Source organism: Stenella coeruleoalba, assembly GCF_951394435.1.
Source record: "Stenella coeruleoalba genome assembly, chromosome: 6".
Taxonomy (NCBI): Eukaryota; Metazoa; Chordata; class Mammalia; order Artiodactyla; family Delphinidae; genus Stenella; species Stenella coeruleoalba.
The window spans coordinates 104597135-104610021 of NC_137151.1; the positions used below are offsets into that span (position 1 = coordinate 104597135).

General features: G+C 34.4%; 1 protein-coding gene across 1 annotated transcript in view; it reads left to right on the forward strand.

Annotated features, from left to right (window-relative positions):
* The window catches only part of SPAG16 (sperm associated antigen 16), an 885716-nt gene that overhangs the window by 39420 nt on the left and 833409 nt on the right, over window positions 1–12887 (forward strand). Inside the window, exons 6-8 of the mRNA XM_079924326.1 lie at window positions 612–719; window positions 6697–6814; window positions 11390–11459. Coding sequence (XP_079780452.1) covers window positions 612–719; window positions 6697–6814; window positions 11390–11459 — 296 coding nt within the window. The remainder of the gene's footprint in view (window positions 1–611; window positions 720–6696; window positions 6815–11389; window positions 11460–12887) is intronic.

Genomic DNA, 12887 nt, shown 5'->3' on the forward strand with positions numbered 1-12887 from the left:
CAGGGATCTACAGAAGATATATCCAGTTGAATGCTTCTGTATCACAACACTGATATTGAAGACTTTTCTCATTAAGTTACCAATTATTTTAGTAATATGATCTGTAGGTGGTATATATTTTTCACAGGCCTTACCAGAATAAAATCTTGGTTTTCTAGAATTTATACGCTTTCTTTTTTACAATTATCAGAACTAAGTAGCCCACTTAACCATGTATTCAAGCAAGTTCAGAATTAAATTTTGTAAAGTTTTTCCCTTTATTTGTAATTATTTTGAATTATCCTATTTTATATGTATTTCAATTTTATAAGCAGATTGTCTTTGAAAATAGATGGATTATGTGTTATTGTGGCAGCATACCTTTAATTTTCCTTTATTTAAATGAAACATGAATAAATGATAGTTTTGAAACTACAGGTTTTAGCCTGTTCATTCCCCACCCCCATATATGTTATATTGGTTGGGATATTTCAATGAGAATTATAGTGGAATCTTTGCTTTTCAATAATCTTTTGAATTGCTTAGTACTGGATTTGAACTGATAAGTAAATAATTTTTTCAGAAAAGAATTAGCAGTGATTTTTAAAGTTGTTATTATTTTTATTTTTCAGCAAGGCTAGAGAAGATCTGCTGAAAACTCAGAAAGAACGTGATTTTCATCGAATGCACCACAAGAGAACAGTCCAGGAGAAAGACAAATTAATTAATGACCTCAAAGGGTAAGCTGCTAGTATTTGTTGGCATATTTATCAAAGAACTATTTAATTTGTGTTAAGCCATTTGGCCATGGAAGAAGGTTCCAGGTAAAGTTATTCATTCAGCATTTATTGAGCATCTACTGTGTGCCATGTGTTTGATACAAAGATGAGCAAGTTTAGGTCCTTGCTGTCAAGGTTCCCAGAGACTATTAAGATGTGTAATGGGGGAGGAGTTAAACAGAAATATAGTGAAATATACTGCATTGTTTTTATGCAAGCCAAGAGGTGGTCACCCCAACCAGATTGGAGAGTGAGTTGGTTCAGGGACCTATTCCTAAAGGAAATGAATTCTAAAGTATGAGTTAACAGGGTGAGGGAGTGGGGTCAGCGTCCTGTGCAAAGGCACCAAGTCACTGGAGGAACATGACATGTTCGCCAAATTATAAGAATGGAGAGCAAAGTGCAGAAGCAGCTTGACAAGGGCAAGGTGGAAGGGGCCACATACTGTATAACCTTGAATTTATTCTAAGACTTTTAGAAATTACTCTAATGATACTCAGATTCACTTCCCTCTGCCCTCCTCGTCTCCCTGACCACCCCCCCCCCCACCCACCAAATAAGAAAAGAATTTATAATCTCTAACTAAAATTCTCCTTTGCTTGTTCTAGGGCAGTGCTGCCCAATAGAACTTTCTGTAATGTTATAAATATTTTATATCTGTACTGCCCCATATGATAGCCATTCATCACATCCTCTACTAAGCACTTTCAGTGTGGCTAGTACAACTGATGAATTAAATTGCTGATTTTATTTAATTTTAATTAATTTAACTTTAAATTTAAATAGCCACATTTGGCTAGTGGCTACTGTATTGAACAACATAGCTTAGGGGTGGTCAGGATAATTGCTGTCTTTAGTAGTGATTATGGTCATTATGACTATTATGATTTCTTAATTATAGGCTGTCTCGAAAGAATCAATGTACCTTTTAACTTAGCAATATATTAGAAATTAGCGTTTTTCTGATTTTTCTTAATTGAATCTCTATAGAAATCAAAACCAGTTTAATGAAAGAGATTGCATTAACTTGAAAAAAAGGCCTTGAGAGTGTTTATTCATTGACTTTAATCAATGCTTTTGGTTTCATATTTTGGTCTAAATTATTTTTTTGATTCATAAAATTGTTCCAAGTCCAGAAAAATTCAGAAAAAAGTCTTTGAAATGATTTGTTTTCCTCTTAACAATAACATTAATTGAGAAGTAGTACAATGTAATGGAAAGAGCTTGGATTTTGGAGTCACGTAAACATTGGAAGCCTGGCTCCACTACTTACCTTTGTGTGTTCATTGTAATTCTGTTTCTTATCTGTAAAAACTGTCATAATAAAAGTACCTAATATAGTGTCTGGAACATAATAGATAGTAAGTACTTTGCACATACCCTAACACTGAAAGTATGTGCTAAATATATACTATTTCACGTAGATTTCCCTTTTGCATTTTTATACAGGTCTCTTTTTAGAACTGTATATTGTATTTTGTTTTAAAAATTTTTATATTTTAATATTTGGGAGTTAATTTTATATCTTTTATATTTGGGAATTATTTTACTCTCAGGACAATAAAGAGGCCTGTGGCTCTTCTGAAGTCATGTAGAAGTCTATAAAGGTAGCGAAGCTTTTTCTTGTACAAAGATAACTAATTGCTGTGCCTTCATCAGGGTGAGGTACCCATTTGCCCAGAGGAAAAGCCCAAAGGTATTTTAGTAGTTTTGTGTGTGTGTGTGTGTGTGTGTGCATACATACACATACACATACGTGAGTTTGAATCACAGTACATTCTTCATGGGAAAGATCTCAGGTTTGAGTCCATTCTCACCCTCTGTGCTGATACAGGCAGGCTTCAGTACTTCAGTTACTTGGGTTGATGACAGTCTCAGAGCACCTTGGTATCCAGCTGTGGCAGCTGAAATATGATTGTTCACTGTTGCTGATGTTGTATTCATGGTAAATTGTTGTTTGAGTTTTTGTTTTAAATTATTTTTTTGAGACTTCGAGCCTATGTGTAAAATATATCATACTTGTTAAACTTCCTAGAATGTTTAAAGAGAATACTATTATAATTTATTTCATGTAAAAATTCAACATTTTCAGATTATGCTTTTTGTAATCCTTAGGGGCCCCAGTGAAGAAATCCACATTACATTGGAATATAACTACACTTAGTGTATATTCAGATAGCCTTTATTTCCATATTTAATCAGTAAGAATAATGTCTCCATTGAACCATCTGGATAAATCACTAATATATTTTTTCTAAGGACCTAAAACAAAATTTCATTGATGAACTGAGAGTCCCCAAAAAACTAGTCATGAAGCTAATCAATCACCAGTGAAGTTAATCAGTCAGCAGTGAACACCTTATCTTGTAATTGCGCCGTTGCATAATAAATCAGCTATAGAGAAGAGGGTTTTTGATTCCAGGATAAGTTAGGGTCTGAGTTCTCTGTGTCATATTTTACCCAAATATTTCAATGATGTGTCTTTTTATCATAAACCACAAAAAGTTAACCTTAATGTTTTCTCTAAATTGTTCAACTAAGTTGTAATTTGTTGCTTTTACCTCTCAATTTTTCAGAATTTCCTGTTTAACACGAGTGACTTATCATGAATGTACTTATTTTCAGAATTTTTAATACCAACATTTAGAACTTATAAGTGGATGCATTATGAGGTTCTTATGGAATTTATGAAACAGTCACACTTTTTCAGTCTGATTAAACAGAAGATTTCTGTGAATGTTTCCTTGTTATATCTTATTGGTATTTATGTGTTGCGAATTCTTTGCACAGAGGATAATCCAGTCATGTCTCATGAATGAGTAGATGCCAAAATCATCAGTAATGTTTTTACTTCAATTGCCCACAAACTCAGCACACAATGTTTTGTGTATATAACTCTGTACCTGAATATGTGTTTACAAATGTATAAATGTCCCTAGAAGTTTATAGTATATAGCAAAATATATATATGCTAAGTACATTAAGTAGAATAGGGGATGAAATTATATATACTACTGATATCTTTTATTTTATTACTCTCCCTTGCTTTGCTGAGTGTGACTGAATTAATACACACTAAGTATAACATATATAAAATACATATTATTATATATAATATAATATAAATATATATCATAACTTTAATGCTTAGGTTTTATTACTGTCATCAATGAAGTATAATCAAAATTATATTGAGAAATATGATTTATAAATCAATTGCTTTCATAAATATATTCATGAAAATATTTTATAAAATGAGGACTACTGTTTTAATTTTTTAATAAAAACAAATGTAAAATTATTTTGGGAGACTTCTGCTTTGAGTCATATAAGAATAACTGGTATAAAGCTAGCTCTCCAGCTGGTACTGGACTAGCTGTCCACTGTAATGAACTACAAAACTGGACAGAATTTTTGGTGTTGTTTTGTAGAGTAGAACTGGGATGTCTAAGAGGAGGGAAATACACAAAGTGAGCAGCATGATCAGCCCAGATTTCTGTCTGGAGTCACTTTTCAGAAAATAGTATGACAAGGTGGGACCCAAACAGACCACGGTAGTCTTGATGAGCTGACGAGGCAGAGGTCGGAGTTCAGGGCTGCTTAGAGAGCTAGAATTTGCAGGACAGGGTGCACAAAAGGAGGGAGGTACATGAAAAGGTACTTGAGAAATATCTGTAGTGGTTCCTTTTAGTCTTTGACCAGATACTAAGTTGTGGAAGTACATGGTAAGAGAACATGAAGCCTGCAAAGAACAGCTCCTGGGCAACTGTGTGCCAAATGGAGATTCCAGAGATGTAGGAGTTCTGACCAGCTACAATGGAGAAAACTCACTGAATACTCTGAGCACTCAGTTAAGACCCTTGATAAACCCTGCCATAGGAGCTGAGCTATTCTAGTCTTGGAGAAGGAACTATTTTAGACTTGCCCTATAAAAAGCTTAAAGGTAAACTTCGAAAGGCCTCTGCAGCAGCTTGCAGCACAGCTGAAGTGTTAGCTCTTTCTAGGGCAGGAGGGCCACCTCTGCAAGCCCATAGGGCCTGAGGAGGAGCACTACAGAAACAACATTGTCAGGGACATCCTGAGAACCAGAGAAAAAGAAGTCATTTCATGTTGATGAGAGTCAGTTCATCAGAAAGATATAATATGCATGATTCTAATATAAGACTTGAAAATACATGAAGCAAACCCTGATAAAGCAGAAGGGAAAAATAGATATTTCCATAGTTATAATTGGAAATTTTAACATTCCTCTTATAGCAATTATTAGAAAAATAGGAAAAAATTCTCAAGTTGACAGAATAGGACAAATTAATTGTGCATAATTGATATTTCTTGAATTCTGTCAATACTTTGGACTTTTCAAGTGCCTATGGAATGCTCACCAAAATAGGTCGTATGCTGAGCCATAAAACAAATCTCTATAAATTTCAAAGAACTGATATCCGTACAAAGTATCTCTGACCTCAATCAAATTAAATTAAAAATCAATGACAAAAAGCTCTGGAAAATTTCCAAATAACTGGAAATTAAGTAACATATTTCTAAATCACCCATGAATCAAAGAAGGAAATGAGAAAATATTTTGAACTGAATGATTTAAAATGTAACATTAAAATTTGTGGGATTCAGCCAAAGCAGTGCATAAAGTGAAATTGATAGCTTATATTAGAAAAGAAGAAAAATTTAAACTAATGGTCTAATCTTGTACCTTAGAAGCTCAAAAAAGAACAATTAAATACAAAGAAAGAAAAAGAAGATCAGAAACCAATAAACTAGCAAAGTTATAAACATAAGAAAAATTCAACAAAATCATATATTGGTTGTATAAAAATATAACAAAACTGGCAAAATTGATAATAAAATTGTCAAACCCTAGATACACTAATTATCACCAAATGTTGGCAAAGAGGTGAAGTAACCAGGAGTCTCATATATTGCTGTTGGAAGTATAAATTACGACCCAGCAATTCAACTCCTAGGTATGGTTTCTAAGAGAAATGAGGGTACATAACCAAAAATATCTTATATGACTTGTATAAGAATTTTCATAGAAACCTTATTCATAATAGTCCCAAACTGAAAATAACTCAGTTCTTCATCAGCATAACATTGGATAAACACATTGTAGAATATACATACAAAGGAATAGTACTCACAATAAAAAGGAATGAATTACTGATATATACAACAACATGGAAGGATCTAAAAAAAAATTATGCTGAGTGAAATAAGCCAGTTTCTGAAGAGAACATGTTCTATGATTCCAAGTATATGAAGGCCTAGAATCTCCTGAAATGTTAGAAATGCTCTATATTTTGATGACAATGTGGACTACCTGGGCATGCATGAAAACTGTAATACTTAAGGTCTATATATTTCACTCCATGTAAATCACGCTTCATAAAAGTGAAAAAATATTTTGAAAGCATTTTCAAATAAAACAGATTCTTAAAATTTATATCATACGTTGAGATGAATTGAGATATCAAAATATTTTATACTTAGTTTTCTTAATATGAGGTTATTCATACTTGTTTTCAAGACCATCCTTAATTTTGATGTGAATGACACCCTTTCTGTTTAATCATCTATTGTTTGTAGCCCTTGTCTTTTTGAAAATTGTTTCTAATTAAAGAAACTGCAATTTTGTTTTCTGTCAATGAATAGCAGCAACTTCTGGGTGCATACTTGAATACAACAAAAGTAAACAGAGAACTAGTTAACCCAAGAGAAATGTGACTTTCCCACCTCCACCTAGGTTGCAGGGAAGTTGTATGCCAAATAGTAGTTCTTGAACTTCTTGGCTCTGTTGTGTTGACCTTTATATGGTTAATTCATTTCTTATTCCAATGAAAAAAAATAGAAAAAAGATTTAGGTGTTATATGGAATCACTGATTTAACTCAATTACCCTTTAAGATGCCCTTTATTTTTCATAGGTTGAAGTTACATTACGCATCTTATGAACCAACTATAAGAGTATTATATGAGAAGCACCACGCTTTACTGAAGCAGAAAATGCTGACCTCTTTGGAAAGAGACAGAGCAGTGGGACAGGTAAAGAGACCATCCAAGCTACCTGAAAATGATTTTTAACCATTTAGTTTTTATAACATTATTAGAAATATTGGTTTTGTTTCTGAGTCAAATTTTAAAAGATTTCCCCCAATTGTCATGCTGTAAAAAAGATTAATTTGGAAACATCCAGGAAAAGTATTATATCCATTTTAAAACTACAAAGATTATTATTGAATTAAAACTATGTAATTAAAATATAACTTTTTAGGAGATTATTAAAATATAGTTACAGAGAAAAACTCAGCCATTAAAACATAACAACATTTAAGCTGGGTTTTAAATGCCCTCTTTGACAGCTATAAACCTGGACCTTACCTAAACACTTTAAACTCAGATTTCTCATACATAAAGTATAACCACAATGACCTATCTTTTAATATTGTTGTGAAACTTAGATGAGATAATGAATAGAAAGTCCATGCAATTTACCCCCAAATGAATATTTGAAACACCTAGTTACTGACGCAATTTTCAGTCATTTTTGCTGTTGACACCCTTTTTCATTCTTCTTGCAGGGTTTTTGTATAGGCCTAGGCCTGGGGTAGTGGTGAGGAATCTCTAGTATAGAATTCAAGAAAAATAAAACAAAATGTTTCTTGGCCACATTAAAAATATGTAACACTTTATTAGAAAATATAAAACTGCTACTATGCTTAACATTCTTTTATTGTTTTCTGGAGATTTTAATTTTTGGTCAAACTTTCAGAAGCTACAGAAGCTTGCACGATGGTTACAAAAGTGTGAATGATTTTATTAAGACATACTTTAATCAACTGTATATTGTCTTTTCTTGAGTATAATCTTCAGCTACTACAATAAAAACATCACTTGTCTCCTTGTTTCTTTTTTTTTTTTTTTGCGGTACGCGGGCCTCTCACTGCTGTGGCCTCTCCCGTTGCGGAGCACAGGCTCCGGACACGCAGGCTCAGTGGCCATGGCTCATGGGCCCAGCCGCTCCGCAGCATGTGGGATCTTCCTGGACTGGGGCACGAACCCGTGTCCCTTGCATCGGCAGGCGGACTCCCAACCACTGCGCCACCAGGGAAACCCTTCGTGTTTCTTTGTGCTTGAAATTTAATTGTGTATTCTTGAATGTATGCATTGCATTAATGGTAATATTGCATAAAAATAGTTTAATAATAGTTTACATTTTTATGGTACTGTATTGTCAAACCTTCAGAATTTCATCTCTTTGCTCTTTTTCATCTAACCTGTCCCCACAGCCTCCCAACAAGAGACAGTTCTACAACCTGGAACACTGTGAGCTAGATTCAGGTCGCTCCTGCTTCTTTTCCTGCCACAAAACAACTTAGACTTTTGCTCCTCATCTTACTCTCCTTTTCCCCCTGTTTTCATGCACATCTCCCTATTACTCTTCTCTCAGGAGGAATCCATCAGTCCCCTGGCCATACATTCCCAAGTGACCACGTATACTTTGGTGTCTCTGACAGACCACTCAGACTAAGTTTCAATATTCAGGGATATCAGGGCCTTCCAGGCATCCATGATGGCAAGTGCCTACACTCCCCTACAGGTTGTTGATTTCTACATCTGCCATCTATCTATCACTGGACTAGATCTTCCAGGCAATATCAGTGTGATTAGGGCTAAGTTATCTTCCTGGAATGGCCATCAGTTCCCCTATCTCTAACATGAGGTTAGATCAAAGGCCATATTAAGGACATATTTAGGCCATATACAGTCTTTGGGTTTCAGATTGCTCATCACTGGTTTGGTTACAAGAGCTAAGGATTAGGAGTGATAGGAGTCAGTCCCAGCTGTGCTACAAAGTAGCCATGTGAACATTCAGGTAACTTTACATATATGTCTCTTTTCTCATTCATTAAACAAAGATAAAATTACTTGCCTTATGATTGATATGTATCTAAAATGAAAACATGTTTAAAAATGAAAATCATTCTCTCTATGAGGAAGGGTTGAATTTTACACACTACCATTCAGATATGTAAAGAACTGTATCTTCATTATCTACAACTTACTTTGTGTTTGAACCCCTACTCCTGCTGAAGGCAAAATAAAACATAACCTGCTATTAAAGACTATCCAGATCTTTCTGGGTTAAAACGGTCTCTTTGAGTTTAACACAGGGTGTTTGAATGTTATATTAACTGATTGTTTAGCTAAAACATATCTGTCAGTGTTAATTTTCTGTCATCAAATAGCATCCTTTTCTTCTCACTCTTCCCAGATGGCTCCTAGTACAAGAGACCCTTATGTGTCCACTGGCCCAAAGTCTACATGCTATCCTTTTGGCCTTCACTTTCTAGTGTAGTGTGACTGGTTTGGTTATATTCCTGGTGTTTAGGTACATGGTTCTGGGTGGTTCTTTTGAGTGTGAACCTAATATACCTTGCTTATTCCATGGCCTCTGCTACACCTTCTGTGAGATCCTTAACATCTGGACCTCATTGTCCTGACTCTCATTCATTGTCATTTCCTTATCATTTCCTTAAAAACCTTATCTTAATGACCATTTAGCTTACTGTGTTTCTCTTAACATATAGACTTCTCAAATACTTTGCATGAAGAAGGGTTAGTTTTTAGAATTTTTAATGCTATTTAGTTTGTATATAAGAGTGAAAGTGTACTGTGAGATGACAAAAATCTAATAAATATGTGTTTATAAATTCTTTTGATAGATAATAAACAATGTAACTTTTATTTATCTTTAAAAAATATTTTATTTATTTATTTATTTAATTTATTTTTGGCTGTGTCAGGTCTTAGTTGCGACACGCAGGATCTTTGTTGCGACACGCAGGATCTTTTTTGCAGCATGCGGCATCTTTCGTTGTGGCGCACAGGTTCTTCAATGAGGCACGTGGGCTTCTCTCTGGTTGTGGCGCCTGGGCTGCAGAGTGCGTGGACTCTCTGGTTGCGGCACGCAGGCTTAGTTGCCCCGAGGCATGTGGGATCTTAGTTCCCCGACCGGGGATCAAACCTGAGTCCCACGCATTGGAAGGTGGATTCTTTACCACTGGGCCACCAGAGAAGTCCCCAACTTTTAAATTTATTTAAGTCTTATGGAAACATCTATAATTTAATTAGTTTCAACTTTACAGAATTACTGAAAATGTCCAAAATTCTGAATTAGAGCCCCATGTTTCAAAAAAGATAAAATATAATTTATTTGTTAGAATATATATATATGTATAATAGATTACATTTTATTGTTTTTGGATCATGGGATTCAATTTAGGATAAATTCTAAAAGATACATACATATATATGTATGTATTTCTAGGTCTGTCTGCTGAGAGGGTCTAGAAGTAATGACACTGCAGTAGCAACAAGTATATCCAGTGCCCAATATCAATTTCTAATACTATTCTCCAATAAGAGGAAGTAGTTAGTGCTCCTTGGAGAAGTGGCTGAGTGTAGTCTGGGTAAGGAAAATACAAGATGAGCCCGGGTGAGCATTTGGGGCATCATGTTGTGCTAGAAATTAGGAAATGTTCATAATGTAAAAAAGAAAACAAGGAAGGAAGGAAGGAAAGAAGGAAGGAAGGAAGGGAGGGAGGAAGGAAATACCCAATATGATAATGGAGTATGTCAAAGGACAAAGGAACTATTGTGGGCAGCTATAGATGGACCACCAACCAAATTTGGTTTGGATGTTGAGCCTGATGATGTACCATGGTAATGCATGGCATTAACAGGGGAAACAGGGTATACAGGAACTCTCTGTACCATATTTGCAACTTTTATGTAAATTTTACACTATACTAAATAAGAAATTCGTTAAAAAATTTTATAATCCATTTGGCATCCAAAAATAGATATAAAATTTTTACTTTTTTTTCCCACCCAGGCATTTCATGAGCACTAATCCATAGATTACAAATTATTATCTGCTATTTTCCATTAATAAGGAAATGTTGCTACTCAATGATAGTAGAAAAATGTGTGTATCTGTATATAATTAAATAGATGATATTTTGTGTTGGTATAATCATATAAGGGATGAGATAGCTTTTTAAGGTTGAATTTTTAATTTAAGTCTGTTTTTCAGGAAATATCAGTAAATGGTATGCCACCAAACTAACAAATTAAATAAAACAAGGAGTAAGTTTGTGGGTGGAAGATGAGTTAAGAGTTTTAGGATAACAACAGTCTCTTCATATTTTACTTCCCAAGTAATACTTACCTCATCTTTTATGGACATAAAGATGAATTAGGCTGTTGTGAAGCAATTTCAACAGAGGAGAAAACTCTCAAAGTAGACACCTGAATAATTATCATTAAAAGTGTGCAGTGAGTATTGTTGTCTCAGGAAACTATGCTGTGAAATAAATGTTTCAGGCGTTTACCCATAATAGATACTTAATACTTGCCATGGAATTGAATTTAAACTTAATAAAATTGTGTTTTCTTTTGTTACAATTAATGTTTAAATTTTTAAAATACATAGGAATTAATCCAAGAGAAATTAATATTTTCTATATTTTGTAATCAATATTTAAACATTGTATTTTAACCCATTTTTTGAGTTATTTAGTATATAACCTCATATCTTTGGATTTTACTTTTTAGATTTCTGGACTTCAAGAAACACTGAAGCGTATGGAAATAGGGCATAGTTTCCATGCTCCTGAAATTACAGGTAAAAGTGAAATATAATAAAACTGTAATTTATTATAGGTTGGTGATTTTTCAATCCTGTCAGAACTCAAAGTGCTGATAGGGTGACTTCTTAACCTTATATTTGAGGCAACTATTTTTAGGCATTGGAAAACATCACAAGTCACAGAAGGCAAATGATAGAAGGAAAATTTGTAAGTTGAGCTTCACCATCATCATGACTTCTTGTCTGGGAAAATTTCCAAACCAAACTCTATGGCGATGGAGGTCAAGAAGAGCATGGCAGTCCTGTTTGAACTGAAAAGGCAGACTATAGTTCATAAGTTGTTGAAGCATCTAGAATCTGTAGGAAAGGGCACCAGATAAGAGGGTGCTGCAATGAACAGTGGCCTGGTTTGTGAGAGAGTGTACTATGAGTCCTTAGATGATGGCTGGGCTACACATGCAAGACTACCTGAGATTTGCCAGAGAGAAAAGACTCTTTAGGATTCAGAGGGGACCAGTGATCTATAGTTCTCTTTTGTGCCAGTACCATACTGTTTTGATTACTGTAGCTTTGTAGTAAAGTCTGAAGTCAGGGAGCCTGATTCCTCCAGCTCCATTTTTCTTTCTCAAGATTCCTTTGGCTATTCTAGAGATTTTCATACTGAATGAAGTAAGTCAGACAGAGAAAGACAAATATCATATTATATCGCTTATATGTGGAATCTAAAAAAAGGGTACAAATGAACTTATCTACAAAACACAAATAGAGTTACAGATATAGAAAACAAACTTATGGTTACCAGGGGGTATGAGAGGGACGATAAATTTGGAGATTGAGATTGACATATACACACTACTATATATAAAATAACTAATAAGTAATTACTGTGTGACGCAGGGAACTCTACTCAGTACTCTGTAATGGCCTATATGGGAAAATAATCCAAATAAGAGTGGATATATGTATATATATAACTGATTCACTTTGCTGTACACCTGAAATTAACACAACATTGTAAATCAACTACAATAAAAATTAAAACCAGTAAAAAACAGAAAAAACAAAACAAAAAGAGGGGACCAGGGATTCTAATTGTCAAGCAGTGATGGGATATATTGGCGTTCTGGCCAGGCCTGGATTGAAAGACCTCTTCAACACCTTGGTGACACCATATTAACATTAACCATACTGTACCCACCCTATAAAACCAAAAAGAAAGCTTACACAGGATTCCTAGGGGAAACAGAGTTTAGAGTTTGAATTTTGCCAAGTTAGAGAACCTTGGGGAATATTTAGGGCTTTCCATGGATCCACTCGAACAGAACATAAAATTAAGCCTGGAATTCAAGGTGATCATCAAAAAATTAAACTGCTTACTAGAACAGAAATCAGTACCTTTCAGAGGAAGATAATTGTCCAGAGTTTAATAATCTACCTTCATACTGCTCAGTGTATAATTAAAGT